This window comes from Haliaeetus leucocephalus, unplaced genomic scaffold (assembly GCF_000737465.1).
Source record: "Haliaeetus leucocephalus isolate CR32 unplaced genomic scaffold, Haliaeetus_leucocephalus-4.0 Scaffold752, whole genome shotgun sequence".
Taxonomy (NCBI): domain Eukaryota; kingdom Metazoa; phylum Chordata; class Aves; order Accipitriformes; family Accipitridae; genus Haliaeetus; species Haliaeetus leucocephalus.
This window is the reverse complement of record NW_010973188.1, coordinates 429486-450475: the sequence shown is the minus strand read 5'-3', so window position 1 is coordinate 450475 and position 20990 is coordinate 429486. Positions and strand designations below refer to the sequence as shown.

Genomic DNA, 20990 nt, shown 5'->3' with positions numbered 1-20990 from the left:
CCCAATTCTTAAAAAGGGAAAAAAGGAAGACCTGGGGAACTACAGGCCAGCCAGTCTCACCTCTGTGCTTGCAAAGATCATGGAGCTGAGCCTCCTGGAAACTATGCGAGGGCACATGGAAAATAAGGAGGTGATTGGTGACAGCCAACATGGCTTCACTGAGGGCAAATTGTGCCTGACAAATTTGGTGGCCTTCTATGATGGGGTTACAGCATTGGTGGATAAGAGCCAAACACATCATCTACCTGGACTCGTGCAAAGCATTTGACACTGTCCCGCATGACATCCTTGTCTCTAAATGGGAATGATGTGGATCTGATGGACGGACCACTCGGTGGATAAGGAATTGGCTGGATGGTTGCACTCAAAGAGTAGCTGTCAATGGCTCGATGTCCAAGTGGAGAGCAGTGAGGAGTGGCATTCCTCGGGCGTCAGTATTGGGACCAGCACTGTTCAATAACTTTGTCAGCGACATGGACAGTGGGATCGAGTGCACCCTCAGCAAGTTTGCTGACGACACCAAATTGTGTGGTGCGGTTGACACGCTGGAGAGAAGGGATGCCATCCAGAGGGACCTTGACAGGCTTGACAGGTGGGCCTGTGCAAACATCATGAAGTTCAACAAGGCCAAGTGCAAGGTCCTGCATGTGGGCCGGGGCAATCCCAAGCACATATACAGGCTGGACAGAGAATGGATTGAGAGCAGCCCTGAGGAGAAGGACTTGTGGGTATTAGTGGATGAAAAACTGAATATGACCCACCAATGTGCGCTTGCAGCCCAGAAAGCCAATTGCATTCTGGGCTGCATCAAAAGAAGCATGACCAGCAGGTCGAGGCAGGTGATTCTGCCTCTCTACTTCACTCTGGTGAGACCCCACCCGGAGTACTGTGTTCAGCTCTGGGGCCCCCAACATAAGAAAGACATAGACCAGCTGGAGTGAGTCCAGAGGGCCACAAAAATGACCATGGGACTGGAGCTGCTCTCCTATGAGGAAAGGCTGAGAGAGTTGGGGTTGTTCAGCCTTGAGAAGAGAAGGCTCCAGGGAGACCTTACTGCAGCCTTTCAGTACCTAAAGGGGGCCTACAGGAAAGATGGGGAGGGACTCTTTAACAGGGAGTGTAGTTATAGGATGAAGGATAATGGTCTGTATTGGGTTCATGTGGCATGGTTTTGCTAGTGGGCAGGGTTACAGGGTTGGCTTCAGTAAGAAGCTGCTGGAAGCTTCCCCTATGTCTGACAGAGCCAATACCAGCCGGCTCTAAGAGGGACCCGCCGCCGCCCAAGGCCAAGCCAGTCAGCGATAGTGGTAGCGCCTCTGTGATAACATATTTAAGAAGGAAAAAAAGTTGTGGGACACACAGAAACGGCATCTGGAGAGAGGAGTGAGAACATGTAAGAGAAACAACCCTGCAGACACCAAGGTCAGTGAAGAAGGAGGGGGAGGAGGTTCTCCAGGCGCCGGAGCAGAGATTCCCCTGCAGCCCATGGAGGTCCACAGTGGAGCAGATATCTACCTGCAGCCTGTGGAGGACCCCACACCAGAGCAAGTGGGTTCCTGAAGGAGGCTGTGACCCCATGGGAAGCCCGCGCTGGAGCAGGCTCCTGGCACGACCTGCAGATCTGTGGAGAGAGGAGCCCACGGAGCAGGTTTTCTGGCAAGACTTGTGACCCCATGGGTGGCCCACGGTGGAGCAGTCTGCTCCTGAAGGACTGCACACCATGAAGGGCCCCATGCTGGAGCAGTTCGTGAAGAACTGCAGCCTGTGGGAAAGACCCACGTTGGAGAAGTTCGTGGAGGACTGTCTCCCATGGGAGGGACTCCATGCTGGAGCAGGGGAAGAGTGTGATGAGTCCTCCCCCTGAGGAGGATGAAGCGGCAGAGATAACACGTGTGATGAACTGACCATAAACCCCATTCCCCATCTCCCTGCACCGCTGTGGGGGTTAGGTAGAGAATCTGGGAGTGAAGTTGTGCCCGGGAAGAATGGAGGGGTGGAAGGAAGGTGTTCTGAGATTTGGTTTTATTTCTCATTACCTTACTCTGGTTGATTGGTAATAAATTGAATTAATTTTCCCCAAGTCAAGTCTGTTTTGTCCGTGACAGTAATTGGACAGTGATCTCTCCTGTCCTTATCTCAACCCACGAGCGCTTTGTTTGTTTCATTTTCTCTCGCCTGTCCAGCTGAAGAGGGGGGAGTGATAGAACGGCTTTGGTGGGCACCTGATGTCTAGCCAGGGTCAACTCACCACACGTTTTTAAACTGAAAGAGGGTAGATTTAGATTAGATGTAAGGAAGAAATTCTCCACTATGAGGGTGGTGAGGCACTGGAACAGGTTGCCTGGAGAAGCTGTGGATGCCCCATCCCTGGAAGTGTTCAAGACCAGGTTGGATGGGGCTTTGAGCAACCTGATCTAGTGGAAGCTTTCCCTGTCCATGGCAGGAGGCTTGGAACTAGATGATCTTTAAGGTCCCTTCCAGCCCAAACCATTATATGATTCTATGATTCTATTCTAACTATTACTGCATGTTCTTAAATGCTTTTTTTATTTTTCTGAAATTTTGGGTCATTACCCATTCTGGTATTTTATATATTAACATTTCAAATAAAATTTTAAAATCTCAAATGTAATTTTAAAGACTACAGAAAAGCTATAATGCTTCTAAAAAAAATTTATTTAAGTTTCATTAAAATTCTCCTGTAGCAAGACTTTACATCTGATGTGGTGGGTTTATGTGTACTATGTATAAGTACACAGTGAGACCTTTTTCAGCATTTTCTGATGAACTGTCTGCATATGTTTAGAAGTTTTATTACAGTGAATTTTTCTTAAACTTGTCTCTTGGTACCACAGAGAATCAAATTGTGAAAACCCTACAAGCTAATTTGAAAAATATATAAACTCCAGTCTACAAGAATTTTTTAATATAAATGTTAGTTACAATATGAAGATAAATATTGAAGCTTGTTACTTTCAGAACTTTAAGAAATAAAACAAAAGAAAGAGAAAAATAAAGTTATTTATATATTAAGTAGAAAATACTGTCATTTTCAGAAACACAAAGGCACGAAAGAGCCTGGAGTCTCAGTTATATTCTTGCAGAGACAATTGGTCTCCCGAGGTTGGGTTTAAGGCATACTGGCAAGGCTGTATATGTTGTATTATTAACAGTGTTTCTACCATTTTTTTATGTTTGCCATTCTAAGTATTCCCTGAGCACAATAACACAAGCGTTTTAAGAAACATCGTTTTAAGGCATTATCATTATAACAGCTATACATTACAGAAGATTGTAAGTCCAAATGCTGCCAACATTACTGGACTAGGCTTGTAGCAGAATGTCAGGCTGCTCTAAAGGAATGCAGAAGTACACAGTCACCTAAAATAGTCAAAAAATAACTTTTAATTTATCTGTAGCCCTCAAGCAATATAACTGGAAAGTTTAAAAATAAATAAACTGTAAGTGAACGTAAGGGAAGACTTTTATGTTCACACTTAGCATCTTAGTTATTGAGGACTTTGTGGTTTTCACATCCATGTGGAATGATACAGAGTAACAGAACCTGACTCAAAACTGATTGAAAAGAGGACTGGAAAGAAGGGTGTAGGTTTCCAGCTACTTTCAGGATGAGAAAACCATATAATGTGTAATTCAATCATATAAAAAGTTTTATCTCAAAACGATCTTCTCATCCCAGACTGATGTCCATTTAAGACTCGTTATCTGAACAGGATGGGTATCAATTACATTTACTTTTACTTATTGATTAACCAAAGACAATATTTCATTATTGTGACAGATTCCCTGTGCCAACCATCTGTCCCAAATAATTCTTTTTTCAATGAACATTTGATATGCTCACCTATTAAATTTTAAAAAACAGCTCAGTTAGAAAAAAGTATGAATAACAATACACTGGCTTTACCATTAGAGATAAAAACCTTTAAGTTGCCTCCGGACAAATAGTACTCATCTGCTGACAAAGGCATGGCACATGGTAAAATGGTGTTGAATGTGTTAGCTATCCTAAATGAATGCATTGTTTATGAATTCAGCTCTAACTTGTTTGCAAGTGATGTGAATTATTAAACCACTTGAGGAACAATTAAAATATATCTTTTTTAAATACATGAGAATTTTTACTTTGTTCACACTTAGGTCTTGCTCCAAAAAGGTACCATTTCACCAAAGCTGCTCACATGCACAAAAATGGAGCTATTTGTCATTTCTGGAACTAAGTTCTCATTTCACTTAATCACATTAATTTTTTTAACAATAGAAATAACCACTATGGTTTATTAAAAATGCTAAATAAAACACAGATATCTAAAGTGTATAATATAAAAAAAAATTCTTAATCACAAAAATTTTTGTGTTTACATTGTGATATCAGAGCTAGAAGCATAATAAATGAAATTTCGTTTTATTTGAATGTAAGATTTCTCTCCTAGGCTGGAAGATTAAAAAAAAAAAAAGAAAAAAAATTTGTGTTCATTGGTGTTTAAGGATACTGTGCAATTAATAATGCCTGCACAAAAATTCTCTCAATATCTGCAGTTCTGGTTTAGATATTTTTTTTGTTAAAAGCCAGTATTTTCAAATCCAGGGGAAAAATATTATTTCCTAGCATTTTTTAATGAATTATGCTAAAAATATCCTTTTCAGAGAATTTAATCAAAGATTCAAGGGCCTGCAACTGAATTTATATTCTGGTTTTGTAGGACTGTTCAACAGAGTATTCACATCAGTTTATAAAAGCCTTCAGCACCTTGAGAGGGCTATAAATTTAAATCCCTGCATTTGTGGATACAGAATTAGCACAATACAGCTGATTTTGAAAATAAGTTTCTTGTTCTGGTACACATTTGAAGGATATGCTGTAAACTGTATTGTAATAATCTAATAACTGCTCACTTAATTAATTAAACTAACCTGTTTTTCTGGAAAGAAAAGGTAGTCTGTGAACTGAAGAGCTGAAATCTTTTGCCTCTTTCAGACTAAACCAGCTAGATGGGCTCTGACTTTCTTCCAAGTTTATAGGAGGAGACTGGTCCAAGACTGTAGAACAAGCAGAGGCAGCATTAAGCTGGAAAAGAGCATTTTGCGCTTTCTTTTTTTCTTTTTTTAGCATATTTACCAGAATATCTGCAAGATACATTAAGGAAATCATTAAGGACCTCTTTTTTATAAAGAAACAATCATCTTTGTTCATCCCTAAGTCTTTTTTTTCCAAGTGGAACAATGCACATTATTGAAGCCTATACATGAATGTGAATTTGGATTTTGACGTAATTCTTTGTAATTATATTCATCCACCTTAGTTTTTCCAAAGAGCAGATTAATTTTTACTAAACAGTAACAAACTCACACATTGACCACAATTGTTGATCCCATTCAATCAACCCCTGTTAAAAGCATTTACAGACAAACAGGAATGAAAACTCTAATTCTTATTGCCATTGTGTGACACTCCCTTTTTTATTTTTTAAATTCTGTAATAAACAAAATTTCCAAGCAAAAGAAAAAAACCCCCTTAACTTGCAAGTAGCCTGGCAAGTGTATCTTTAAGCTTTTCACAATAAGAATTCTTACTAAAATGCAGAAAAGGTCTTTAGGAAATTTATTCCAATAACACTATGCATTTACTAGAACTATATTTGGTGTAAATACATTGTGTCTAACAGCTTATAGAGGGCTTACAATGAAAATCCTATGTGCACTCAGCCAGAACCACAGGAGTCTGTGATATGTTTTTTGATATGCTATTCATTTTAATCCTAATTAATCCTCTAAATGAACAGCAGAAAATCTAAGTAGTCTTTGAGGAATATTATTAACTGGACTAGGTAGTAATAATAAAACACTTTACAATTCAATTGTTATGATAGATCCCAGATACCATAGGCAGGAAGGACCTCATAGTTTGTTTATTTTCTAATGATGATGTACAGTCACTTAGCAGCTGCAGACTCTGTGAATCAGTGTTGTGTACAAACTCTTAATTTTTATATTATTCCTATATAACTCTAACATGGATTTACACAAGTTTCCTCCTTGTACTTCTGCAAACAAAGCTGTATATCTATCAAGCACAAGTGCATTTGATAGAGATGTTTTGCTTTTTTTTTTCATTATCAATCTCATACTAATGAAATAATTTATTTCGGGAAGAAATGTTTCTGGGAATCCAGACCATAAAATTGACATGAAAATTGAAGAATTTTTTAAAAGGAATGATAAGTCAGTGTTATAACTAAATTTATTTGAAAGTGCACCTTGGAAAATGAACATCTTATCTTCTGTCACAGAGCAGAAATAGAGAAGCTTTCCTGCCACCTCAATTCCGACTGGTAGCATGCTACATCCCGATGTAAAAAGGCATTCTCATTTGACATAAAATCGATCTGGAATTCTTGAGCACAAAGAATGCAAGTGAGTTTGCTTTTTACTAATAACCGTAAAAGAATCTGTTACCTATAAACTCAAAACAAAAACAAAACCATTTTTTTAGTTCTCTGCCATCTCGAAATTTTACCCACCAAGTAGCCACAACGTGAGGGACAGAGTGATGCTGTGGTCTGCCCACAGTTCTGTCAACCTGCTAAAAACAACTCCCAGCCATGATGCAACAGTGCAGCTACTTGTGTGTTTCCTGTGAAGCAGTGAAATGGACAAATCACATCTGAACAGTTTAGTATTTTTATATGCAAAAAGCTTTAGCTTTAATTTAAATTTTAGAGTTGCATGTAAAAAGTACAATTTTTATATTTATTCTAAAGGCAAATAGCCTCATAGTCCCCAAAGTAGCACTTCATTTGGCTAAAAATAATACAGGAAATTCTATTCTTTTTAAGGTAATAAGTTGGTCTTTATATAGTATTGGAGTTTCCTAGTCTAAAAAATAGTTTAATTTGCTTGAGAAGAATGTTTTAGGTGTGGCCTGATCCACAGTATTTGGATCTTGGCTGGACCGTTCTAAAGCTAAGTGGTACCTGGATCCAGGATTTTGGTTTGCGTCACAACTGAAGTAGAAGCAGGTGCAAAGCAGAAGTCCAGCCACATAAAAGTCGGAACTGAGTAATTGCTTTAACACAGTGGGGTCAGTAGAGAGAATTTCCTTCCATACAGCTAATGCCTATCTCACACACACAAAACCCATTGTAGCCAGATCAGCTCAAACCCAAATATTATTTTTTTCCTCACAAAGGATACTGATTTCATTGTCTCTTTGCTGCAGAAGTTCTTTCAGTTTTTTCAATTCTTCTCCTGTTTCTTTGTTAGTCTCTTTTTCTTCAGGGATGTATTGTGAGAGCAGCTTTTTATCAGAAATCTTTGAATGATTCATTAGTTGCTATTAGAAGAAAGAAAAAAAGCACACTTTTAACTTTAGCTCCAGCTATGTATTTGTTCTACTCTGAGACTGTGTAGCTATGGTAGAAAAGCTAAGGCCTTCCTAAACTCAACAGAACAAAATCATGCCACTAGTTGACTGTCAAGTTATATGCATTGTGTCAAGTATGGGACAAGTTCTATGTGTGGATCTTTACTACCACATGTACAATTTACTTTACTCTTTCTTCACATAGGTTCCAGTGTTCTCTAGTACCACAGAGCTTTCAGTATTAATGATATAACTAAAACCTAATTATTTAAAGACAATAAATTAAGATCAGGAATGTATACATCATTATATTGGAAAACTATATCCCAAAATACAGAAAAGTATATATTATCTTCTATTGCTTTCCCTATTAATTTCACCTGTTCTTCCTAGTTTAAGTGTATCATGTTTGCTCAATGATTTAGAAGGGCTTACAACACCAACAAAAGAGTTGGGAATACAGATGGCTACATCTATCCATATACAAATAGCTTGTCTGTGTTGATTCCAATAACTTCCAATGCTCTCTTACAATTTACTGCATGCCAAGATCCTTAGTGGGCATGCTGGTTTTGGCTGGGATAGAGTTAATTTTCTTCATAGTAGCTAGTATGGGGCTATGTTTTGGAATTGTGCTGGAAACAGTGTTGATAACACAAGGATGTTTTTGTTACTGCTGAGCAGTGCTTACACAGAGTCAAGGCCTTTTCTGCTTCTCAACCCACCCCACCAGTGAGTAGGCTAGGGGTGCACAAGGAGTTGGGAGGGGATACAGCTGGGACAGCTGACCCCAGCTGACCAAAGGGATATTCCAGACTATATGATGTCATGCTCAGCATAGAAACCTGGGGGAAGAAGAAGGAGGCGGGGGACACATTTGGAGTGATGGCATTTGTCCTCCCAAGTAACCATTACATGTGATGGACCCCTGCTTTCCTGGAGATGGCTGAACACCTGCCTGCCGATGGGAAATAGTGAATGAATTCCTTGTTTTGATTTGCTTGTGTGCACGGCTTTTGTTTTTCTTATTAAACTGTCTTTATCTCAACCCACAAGTTTTCTGACTTTTACTCTTCTGATTCTCTCCCCCATCCCACTGCAAGGGGAGTGAGCGAGCAGCTGTATGGTGCTTGGTTGTTGTCTGGGGTTAAACCACGATAGTGGAGTTTCCACAAAATGCTGCTGAATTTTTCCAACTAAGTTTCACTTGTCTATCAGTCCTCCATGCTCTTCACAGTTCAACTGTTTTACCCCTTTGCAATGCCTCTCAACTGTATTGCATTTCTTTTGACACTTTTCAACTGTGAATGTCTTCAAGTTATTTTCAGTGCCAGCTGCACTTCCATCTATGTTTAAAAGAAATACCTTCACATGAATGAAGCAATACTTGATCTTGCGCATGTCAGCACCAACATCCAGAGTGCTATCAGGATCATTATCTTCAAGAAATGTTTCAAGTAACTCATCCAACCTGAAAATACATAGCATTTTTAAGGAAAAAAAAATAATCACAAAGAAGCAGACAACTCTGTAAAGTAATGTGTCAAATACAATACAGGATTTACCAAGCTGACTGTTATTAGTAGGCTATTTTCCTTCAAGGTCCGTGCAATTGCAATGTACTTTTGTTCCTCATACTAAAACCTGGATTTGATACTGGAGATTCTGCACTCTGTATCAGAACATACTTGCACATGCTAAGGAATAGTTCCAGAACTAAAAGCATCTAAGAAGTAGATTTTCTCATTTATTTTATAACCTTCTGTTCTTATATCATCTCATAATTGAAAAGATCTAAAGCCTACCCTCCCAGAAGACTAGATTTTTAGAGGCCTTGGGCATAGGATTTTTTAATTTATATGGCTATTTGTGCAAGAGAAAAATCTACTTCCTTTTCTATTATAAGAGTCAGCAGATAGCATACCTTTCATACATAAAATTACCTGCTCCAATCACTAAGCAAAGCAACCTATCTTTTGATGCACATATTTATAGATTTCCCAATGACCTACTGCTCTTCTTCTGATTAATGAAATTTAGTTAGTATCTTATTCTCTTGCAATTTGTTCTTATTTAACAAACATCTGACAACATCTTCTTTAGGGAGGAGCAATGCTTATCTTGGTAATTCAGTCTTCATAAGAAAATCTGGGTCACAGAAGCATCCTCTTGTTTTTTCAAAACCAAATTAAAATATTCAGACTGGATACCTACAGAGTGATAATATACCATGCTCCTGGGCTGCATGTCACAGCTATATGGATAGACTCAGATTTCCTCTTGCATGCTCACACCAGCTCTCCAGGTCTTGCATTCCAGGATGCATGGGAGATCATCCTCAAGATAAAGGGCAAAGGAATTCTAAACCAAAACTAGCCCTTAGCCCTTTTACTACGGTACATTTCTGGAAAATAGGAAGTGCAAGTTTGAACTCCATCAACCAGTTTCAGATTAAAGGCTTCCTGGTCCTGACAAATGCTGTTACCATTAACTTAGTAGGCAAATGGTCGGCAACAATGACAGCCATATGCCCTGTAAAGCATAATTCTATGATTTTAAATGTTTATTTAGGCTATTATCCTCAGAAGATGAACTTAGGTTCTGAACCTGACTAAACCAAGGTATCTAAGGTACCTGCATCAAGTGCCCCACTGCCAGAGAAGGGCAGGAGTTCAGAACCATCTCAGTGCCTAGTGTTTATTTTGGACTAGTTTTGTTCAGCTCCTCATTTAATACACAAGCCTTCTGAATGTTACTTAATAGTCATTTATCCTTTTCAGTTACAGGACTGGAGATCTTGTTGCATTTGACTATCTGAATCACTTTACTGTAACCAAATACCAAAATTTTAGGCATTAAAATATCACAGTATCTAAAGTTGACCCTGAAGTAGGTGGCTGGGATATTGCCCTGCTTTTGAAGAATTCTCTTACTGAGATTCCTCACATTACTATACTGTAGTAACAATTCCCTGCTGGAGGGTGAAACAATGAGATACACAACAAACAGAAAAAAAAAAAATCATTTTCAGGAGATAAACACCTGAAAATCAGGAGCCGTAAAACTAGACTGAAAATTAGAAAACATAACAGATAGGTTTGGTTATTTATCTCCTCCAGAGTTCACTATGGCAAAGTGTCAATTCTCAAAACAGGAGAATTTTTTGAGAGAAAAGAAGAGAGTAACCCTCAGTTAGTTTCAGATAAACTATACTTTCCTATTTTCATTATTTCATTTAAAGAACAAGAGACAAATCTGTTGTCTATACCATTCATCATATGTGCAAAATTCACATCTTCTGAATTTATAGAACACTCCCTGAAGTCAATGTGAGCTGTATCTGTGGAGGGCTTAAAGGAGAGGATATTTAAAGAGAAATATTAGTTACAGAAGCATTACTGGCATTGACTTGCTTCTCAAGTTAAGAGACTACAAAAATTACTCAGTAAAAGAGACCAAATTTTACTTATTGCTACATGATTTTTTCTTCATGAAGAGTCCAACAGAACAGAGGCCAGTAGTACAAGAGGTTATTCATACTCTTTGCAGACACACTAAGCACAATGAGCAGGACAATTAATCCTTCATATGTGAAGGTAGGCATTTGTGTAAGCACTGGGAAAAGAGATGCATTTATACTACTAATGAGAATGCGACAGACACAGAGAAAGTTAGTATTTGTCACTATCTTAAGCACCTTACTGATTACAGTGAGTAAGAGAAAACAAGTAAAAAATATTTTTTATAACTAGACTGTCTAGACTGACTATATGAAGTCATCTATAAAAACGGGCCTTTAACCCTGAACTAGAAATTAGAAGGGGGATATTTTAACCTTACTAAGATTACCTGTTTGCCAGGGATTTACCCATACTCAGATTACCACAGATTTAGGCTATGGGAATCAATGAAAAAAATTACACTAACTTGCACCATTACCATTACCAGAATAACACTACAGAAAGTTAAAGTATTTCAAGAGAAAGAATAAGAATATATAATTCTTGTAAAATAATACTCTATTTTGAAAATTATTATTATTTGCCAGTCAAGAGTCAAGGTTAATTTGTCAAGTAACAAAATAGACAAGCTGTAGTTATAGATATCAGCTGCTATTTCCTCTGTCTTACACTACCTTTAATGTGTTTGGCATTCTCGAAAGAATACAACGGCCCAATTCATTTTTTGTGTCCCAAGGACTACATAGAAGCCAAAACAGATTTAAGCACTAGAAGACTGAGTCAAGTCTGAAACAGCAGAATGTAAATCAGAAGTTATAAACCAATTGAGCCTCTTTGCCAATTCTAGAAAACAGCAGAATCTTCACTGTATTTTAGATACATTTTTAAAATTTCACCTTTAAGAATTAGAACAAGAACAGACCAACGTAGTCTAAACACTATGGACAAAAACAGAAGAAAAAGAAAAAAAAGAAAAGCAACAGTGAAAATCCCCATGAATACCAGCAACAGAAATCACCACATCCTTCCCATTTTTTTAGGTTTCCATGTAAAAATTACCAGAACTCTTTCTAAAATAAACACACAGTCTGACAACACTCTGGATATTCTGGGAGTTCTTCCAGTATACTGAAGTATTAAACAAAGGTAAAAAATAAACTGACAATGTGATACAGATGCAACTTTAAATTTTTCTTCTTAATGAACAGATCTTAGTTAACTTAACCTTTTTTTTTTTTTGTCCAAGTGATTTATCAGCTCAAGGACTATGAAAACACTTAAAACATTCTCCTATGAATTTATACACTGGCAAGATTTGCAGTTTACAAATGAAAAAACCCCAATGCTACTTCAATTCATTTCCAGAGATGTTCACAGAATAAATCAAGGAAAGAATAAAGAATAACAGGAAGAGGGGAAAGAAAAAAAAAAAGACAGAGAATAAAGAGAAAAAAAGGAATACTGACCGTACATTTTCTTTTTCATAACATGTATTAGACCAGGTAGATCTGCTTGCTAGGTGACTCGGAAACAAAGGACAATATAATTCTACAAGATGAATATCCTGTTCCTGACTCAAACAGTTTATTATATTTATCTGTATAAATATCTATAAAAATAAAATTAAATATATGGAATATATGAAAACTAGAGCACAGAATTATATAAAATAGGGCAGTAAAAGATTTAAGAAATTCATATAGAGCATCTAGAGTTATAACTCTGACACATTCTTTCTAGTCAAAACATCACACACAGGCTGTAGTCATCCTCTTATTAAAAAACACAAGTGAGAAAACCCTTTTTATAAGTAAAGGAGAGCCAAAATGGCTTTTGGTTTTCATTCAGTTACTTTCAGGAAGTGGATAATATCTTTTTCCTTAGCAATAATAATATCTTCTGAGATAGTCACCTAATCTCTGATCCTTAATTCTCTACCAGAGGAATGCATATTAAACAGTTTTCCTCCAACCTAAGACTGCTGCAAGAATATACATCAGCAAGAATCAAACCAGAAAAACACATAGAACGGCCCAGCACTGAACCAAGTTGGGCCTAGATGTTCAAGAGGAACAAGAAACCCATAGGGAACAAGAAATCCAGGAACCCCCTAGCAAATCATGCTTTAGTTGCCTACTCAGAGGCATGCATATGTGGCAGAGCAAATGGTATATGAAATCATGAGGTAAAATAACAATGTCTTTTTTCTTAAGGACTTTTTTCACCTCCGTCATAGTAGAATAACTATAAAAGCATAAAAACAAAGTGGTTTTGGTCAGTTGTTGTGGCTCAGCCCTGACACCATATACCTAGAGTTCTCTTAGATAGTCAGTATGTTCTATTTCCTGGAAAAGTTGATAACTACAGTTTCTTTCCAAAAAAGACCTGAGCAATCAATCCTTGTACTTACTGATGACCAGCTTCTGCTACTATGCCAAGGATAACTGTTAATATTTGCATGCCCTCTCAAAATAGAAATTAGGAAATAAAGCTGCCCAAAGAAGGGAGTTTTGAAAATGAACTTGCAAAAGGAATGAGTATGCTTGGCACAGAATACATAACATATTTGAAAAATTTCTAAGTTTGTGACTGAGCTTTTCTTCTCCCAAAACATCCCAGGCTGAACGTTAATTTCCCACTATACCTACTGCCAAAACTCAAAAGGAAAATAATTTAGAAAAATCAAAGACATTCATGTACGTAGGTTCTAAGACATGGCTGAGGGTGCCACGGTAACTCATAAACTAGAGGGGAGGAAAAAAGCCCAACACACTTTCGTTAAAGCTTACTAATGAAAAACAGATAGGATCAAGCAGAAAAAAATAAACCAATCAAGAAACATACAACCCCCCCTTCCATAGTATTTATGAACACTATTGCTTGCAGGATGACATTTTTCATTTTCTTTCTTGATTTTTTATTTATAAAGACTAGCACTACAGCAGTGCTGGACTTTATTGTTCTTATATGAGACATGGACTGCAGCAGAAATAAGTTCTTGTTTTGGTGTTCTATTTCTTTATTATCAATGTAAAAAATGAGCTTATTACAAGCCCTTTGTAAGACATGCATCAGTACCAAGAAGAATAATCCTCCAGCTAAAATTAAAATTAAAGATAATCAACCCAAAGACCTAGTAATGAAATAACAAAAAGCCTAGTAACAGATACCTCTTACCAGAGCAGAAACCTGAATAAAGAGATGGTCTCTATACTACCATCTGAAGATCAACACCAGGAATTCTATTTCTCACTGGAGAGACCTTTATAAAAAGTACTTAGCCCCCAGACTTCTCACTGATTAGCTTAGAAATTCAAAGTGCACTCAGCTTGATGGGAAAAAGCAATGATGGAAACTGTTTATATTGGGTTAGCTACAAACATAGAATTGAAAATTACTGAATTGCTTACAAGTCATACTTAATTGCTGCAGTGGAAATATGCAGCATGTATCTTTATTTCAGGATTTGGTACTCTTTTAATGTCAGATGGCTGATCTAGGTTATTTAAATTTGAGGGTTTTTTTTGTTATACTAGTGAGTTACATCAGAAGAGGCTACATTAATCTGTAATAGAAGTACCTAGTCACAAGATACTTACACTGAAAGTACTAAACTAACATAAAAAAAACCCCACCTAAAAGTATATTTTAGAAACGATAAAATCTCTATTTCTGTGCAGAAACAAATATTAAACTAATAGTCTTTTATTTGTTGTAGTTAATAACATCAGCAAGCCAGCTGCTGCATTCTTCATTAGTTTTAGCTTACTAAGGCTCTCAATAATGTTTCCATGCAGAATTTGTGTTAATCAAACCTGGATCATGGCTAATCATAGCTAATTTCACATGACAGGAAAACATATTTAAAATCAGTGTCAGATGATGTCTCTTCTGACTTCTGGAGATCCAAAATGGTTCCCTTTTTTTCCTTTTTTCTTGTATGTTGTTAGATAAAGGAAGTTATAGACTATTAAATATTTATTATTTAATGTTATTACAGTAGATGAAGCCTAAAAAGGGGATTTTTCATATCTCTCCATTCTTCTTTTTTAGGACTGCGAGGTTCTGCCCTAAGAACAGCAGGCCTAACTTATACTAATAAGAGCAAGGGTGTGCTGAAGCCTATTGCCAGAATCCTGTTGTATCAGGAAGAATAGTTTTCCCAACAGAATTTCCCCAAAGGAGGAAGAATATGAAAGCATCAAAAAAAGACCCATTTTCTGTGAAAAACAGCAGTAAACAAAGAACAGGGTTTTCTTTCTCAGTGCTCATCAGAAAAAAACCAAACAGAAAACATGAGTAAAAAATCCCCCCTCCCCCACACCAAAAAATAATTTTCTAAGTCAATGCCAAAGGAACAGTATCATGTCATTTAGGAGATTAATTTAAAAGTCATTTTGATAGTGGTCTTATACATATTAACATAGTACAAGAAAAAAGGTACTACAATGCTGATCCAGGTGAGTTTGAATCATGACACCCAACTCTGAAAACAAAAGCTGTGTCAAGCACAAGTCTGTTCTTATGCCAATGCTGGGAAGACAACTCACAGTAAAACAGTCATAAACAGTTGGGATGGAAATGTGTTAAACTAATAGTGCTCTCTGGTTAGTGAATGTGAATCAGTCCCAAATTCTTGGTCTAGCATTTCCCTCTACATTATTTGCAAAAAACCTACAAAAACGCACACTGTACTCATGCAGCTCACAGACACCTTTTACATTACCAAATTTATTTCTCTTCTGTTACTTTCCAGCTTTCAGGAATTCTTTTTTAATGAAGCCTGCTTAACATTTAGACCACACATAAATCATAAAAGCTTTCTATCCACACTGCTTTAGGTTCCATGCAATTTTTCTGATAGCCCAACTCCAGAATGATTCGATGAATACTGTGCTACTTCAGTTTTACCCATTCATTAAATAACAGACTTTCATCTTTTAAAAAAGAATCCACTTCTGAATCAGTCATATGTTTGCATGAACCAGGATGCAAATTACACAGCTGAAATGCATCAGAAAAGCACTCCTAGCCAACTGAGAGTATGTTTTTAGAGTTCTCAGTAGTATGCAGGATGCATGGTCTCAAAACACAGATTTGGAAGGACTCATTTTGACCTTGCTTTATGTGCCATGATTAATTTCTGGGAAAGCTTGCCTTTTAACCCCTGATCACTGACACTGTATATTATGTCTCAAAATTAAGCTCGCTTAAAGAACAATTAATTTTGTGTGTTAGCTGTGAACTCTGTGACAAGCAAAATGGAAATCCAAGTTTATGAAAAATAGGCTGCAAACAAAGAAGCTACTGAAACACTTGACGTAATTGGAGAATTAAAAAAGTTTGCTTACCTAGACTTTTGCAATAGTTTTCCTATTGGTAGCATACTCCATATCAATTTTTTTCTTTATTTCTTTAAGTTTAATAATGATGTTGATGTTATTAAAAAAAAGTAACTCCACATGTCCACATATTTTATTAATCTATTTTTCTAAAAATGCATGATAGGTGAAGCAGAATTGCCATTATATCTAGTAAGAGCTAACCACATAAGTTAGCTTCAAGTGTGCATCTGTATGGGAAGATCATGATAATTCTAAGCAGCAAATTTTATCAATAATGCTATGGATGACAGGAGAAAAAAGGGAAGGTATTTCCAGGCATTGTTGCTAATGGCATGACAAAGAAGATAAAGTATACACAACACACCCGAACCTGCCCTGAGAAGAGCTGTAATACATTATTGATGGGTAGTGGACACGACAGCAATTCCCTAACATGTAACTGACTTATAGAGGATAATGCTGTATTCTCTATCCAGAAATAACTGCATAACCTCTAATTTAACAGAACTGGGTTAACTCCTGGGCAAAATAATAAAGGTAGCTAAATAGTGGAACTGGTTACTTAAGCCTTTGTGTAATTCCCTCAGTAGATATTTGTAAGAATAATTTTATTAACATGGCCCTGAAATAGGCTGCATTGATTTGGTGCAGTCTTATAGCAGGGAAGTAAGAGCAATAAGTCCTTAAGTGTCTTCCTGTTTCTACAGTCTGAAAGATTTTTACACTTTTTTTTCACTTTAAATATCTATACAGTACTCTAACAACTGAAGAAATCTATTACAGGACAATAAAGACAAAGATACCTTTTCTGCTACTGATTGCAAAGAAATGAAGAAGCCTAAATGTAATACACTTCATACTGAAGTGTTTATGTGTGTATGTACGAGGAAGTCAAGCAATAATAGTGTTGCATACTACAAATTCACTCTGAGGTTCAGTTTCATCCTGTAAACTGAAAATGCATTCTAAGCCAGTCTGTAAATAATGGCATTAAATTATACTAGCAACTGTGTTTTAAGAAACAAAAAAAAATTATTTTTTTTAGTTGCTTCTCAGGAGTCATTCTCAATGGCATAGTCAGTCAGACAGACAGATGGAAACTAAACTGACATTTCTGTCAGACATTCCTCTAGCTAGCCACTACAAAATAACCATGAAAAAAAAACCAAACCAAGGAAAAAACACCAAAGCACAATACCCTTGATGAGGTAAAGTGAAGCAGAAGCAGGTCTGCATGAACTTTGATAAAATATGCAAGTCTTTCTTTGTTTTATTGCAGCCTTCCTCCCAAATTAAGTACCTTAAAAAAAAAAACCCCAAACCCCCCCAAAACTTTGGGGATACTTTCCTAGTATTTTCAATTTCTTATTTTCATAGTAGAATATTCAAAGACAAAGAATAGTCCAGAAATGATTGGACTGTTTCATATAGCCAGGCAATAGAAAATTGAATGAGAATAAGGAAATGTAAACACTAATACTGATTTTTAAGTCCACGGACATTTCACTTCCTTTGTTTGTACCTCAATTTGTGCACCTATGAAACAGGCAATTATACCAAGTTATCCAAGAGATTCACATAATATTAGATTATGTGAACTATGTAGATACTCTACAAATCATGCACAAGTCCAGAACTTTTAATCCATTGACTTTATATATATATATCAGGACTGATCCTGCAAAATGTTAACTTAAACTTCTTAAAAGCCTCAGATAATGAGTTGGAAAGCCTCAGAAATACCACTGGAAATCAGCTGAAAGCTAAGTACTACAAACCTAAATTATTCTTGAAAACAAATGCTTCAGATATTAAAAATTTTACCACTGCTGTAATTTGAAGCTCTTAAAGATGATTTTGAAGCTTTCTATTATATATAAAAATTTGGGAAACTTCTGCCCTTTGAGTCAGTATAATGAAGTGAATCCTATAATACTTCCACAGGTAAATATTATGACCTTTAAACTTTCAAGTGTCTCTTAAGCCTGCATGGATAACTATTCTCTTACATGGTGAAAATAAAGGTTGTGAGTAAGATTTGAATAATGTTATCGATACAATAATGTTCCTGAAGAGGAAGTCACGACGTCTCACAAAACAAAAAAACTACCCCAAACCAAAGAGCCACAGATATAGTAAAAATTTTAAGTTCTCATATTTAGAAATGTAAAAAGAACAGATGAAAACAGAGAACACAGCAATATGACCAATGATTCACATGTATGGAGATAAACCGATTTTCATAAATATTGAGTGTTGGCTGGTATTTATTGGTGTAATATGAACATGTTTGTTAGACCAAATGGTTTTTCCTAATTTTCTATTCCTAATTTTCTAATATTTTCAGCAAGGGCCAAGTGCTTATAAAATAACTGATAATAGAGCTAACCTTATTGATAATGAGTAGAAACAAATAGATTTTTGAATACCATGTGCATTTTGTTAATACTATAGGCAACAATTAGGATTTATATACTGCCTCTATGTAGCCAATAGGCTGGCATCCAAAGAGATTACCTAAATTCAAGCTGGCATGGATTAATTGGATTTTTTTTTCAGTTGTACCAAGTTCATTTATTTGAGGGTAAAATTTTTGAAAATATGGCTTCTGATTTTGTAAAGCAATCAAACAAACAGTATCATACACACAAGTGAATGATTACCATTAAACACTTGCACTACACAGTAGAGAAGCATATATCTCCTATTACAGATATAACCCCCCCTTTTTTTATTAGACATATGGACAAAGCCATTTTTGCTACCTCCCTATGTGAGGAGATTCTTCTGAATTAGATGGCTACAATGTGCCAAACAGATGTAAAGAGTTTCTACACAGTTGAAAATCATTCATGCCAATGATGAAATGCACACAGATTTAAATCTTTGTATCAGTAAGGCAAGGGGATTTGGCAGGGACTATAAAAAGACCAAGACTGGCTTATACAGGGAAAAAAATGCCTACACTAATACTACACATGCAAATTTTTTGCAGAGAAGAAACATGTCAAAGTAGCCTGCTGAGTAGATGATTTCCTTCACTGACAGGACTATATAATAACAAACCAAAAGCACATGCATAAAGAACTGCTACTCACTGTCAGCTAATATTTGTGGCCATAACAGTAGTCATATTCTAATCAATAGAGTATATCTAAAAGTAGCAAGAGAAAACTAAGCTTCAGTTTATCAAAATTTGAAAAATATAAATATCATAGGACAAGGATAAAAACTACACAAGGAAGTCAAAAGGACTCATATGGATGAACACTAAGACATTCTTACAGTATAGAAAACAGAGGTAGTTTTGAAAAAAATTGTGTAAAGTGTCACTTACAGGTTATTAATTAGATATAAAAGCTCAGAAGAAAGAGATTTTCAAAAAGTATTAAAAGTGTCAAAAGATGCAAGCAGGTATTTAGTGGTACTTTCAGAGACAACTCAGCTGCCCAAGCATTCAATGAATTTCAGTGAGATTCAAAAACCTGCTATGATCAGAGAATTTTGAACATATATATTTGGAAATTGGCTCCAAGATTTTTTCAAACATTTAAATAATCAAATTCAGCTATACTATCTTTTCTCCATACATCTTACTAATATGAGTTATACTATATTTCATTACCTTTCTTGAGACCATGTGACATTAGATGACTGGTATACTTTTGAACATTAGAAAACAGGACATAGTATGTAGTCTCGTTTTTCTCTGCCCCCCCCTGCCCCGGTAAAACAAAGTTGCTAAACTTTGAAAGAACTTTAAATTATGTCTCAATAGTTTCAATGTAAAAGGTAATCAGTTTAAATAATACAAGAATTTTTTTCTACTTTCAGTGACCTTGGAACAAAATAGCAAGATCAAAGAAAAGTATTTACACTTCAAGCATCCAGCTTAGGTACCTGCATTAGGAATCTAAACTTCCTGTGCTATCACTAAAGATTTTATAACATGTAAGAGAAAAATGCCCTCTAGAGAAATACATTGATTTAATAGCATTCTAAATCAGGCATCTAAGATAGAAGTTAATGTGAAACATTTTAAGACTACTTTATAGTTAAGGTAGCTTCTTTTCTCCTGAAAATTGCCTACAAGGTTTATGTCAGTCTGCTAACTTCTACAAAAATCCACTGCCTGCAAAGCTGTGTTGACATAAGGCAAGGTAATCTGCTTCTATTTCTTCCACCTTGCAACTGAAATTGAACACTGACATCAGCAAATAAGAACATTTGCTCTGCTTTGTAAATGAAACCATTTGTTCAACAGCTTAAGTATGAGTAACTGTTAAGGCTCTATATCATACAACAGTGCAATACTGTTAATACCATGATAGCATACAGATGTCACAATGCTGAAACAGAAAAATGAAAGACAGAAAGAAGTAATGAGAAATCCAGGACTTCAGTAAGATGAACAATATATGACTGTTGAGGTAAAAAATAGAAGCATCTGTAATAATATATGTATCTGAAAGAAATAAGGTAAAGTTATTAATAAATTAAAGTGCTAATCCAGTACTTCCGGTCCTGCTCTTAGAGAATTCCAACTGGCAAAAGCTCTGGAAGCGTGGGTGCTCTGGCACACAGGACCTTGATTTGAAATCCTGACTTTCTGGGCACACATTGTAAATTGCTAGTGAGCTCATTTATAACAACTGAAAAAAAATACCCTAAATGAGTCAAACAAAAAGGACTCTCCCTTTTACCTCTGGCATGCTTCTCACAAAAAAAAAAAAAAAAAAAAAGGTATTTAATTCTATTCTAAAGCATAATACAGAAGCCTGCGAGAGTACAATTTCCTTC

The 20990-nt window shown here is 36.3% G+C and overlaps 1 protein-coding gene across 1 annotated transcript in view; it reads right to left on the bottom strand.

Moving 5' to 3' along the window:
- The window catches only part of KIF6 (kinesin family member 6), a 181259-nt gene that overhangs the window by 100422 nt on the left and 59847 nt on the right, over window positions 1–20990 (bottom strand). The window contains exons 11-13 of the mRNA XM_010581255.1: window positions 8750–8855; window positions 7216–7354; window positions 4936–5148 (exon numbers count right to left, since the gene is read on the bottom strand). Of these exons, the coding sequence (XP_010579557.1) occupies window positions 4936–5148; window positions 7216–7354; window positions 8750–8855 (458 nt within the window). The remainder of the gene's footprint in view (window positions 1–4935; window positions 5149–7215; window positions 7355–8749; window positions 8856–20990) is intronic.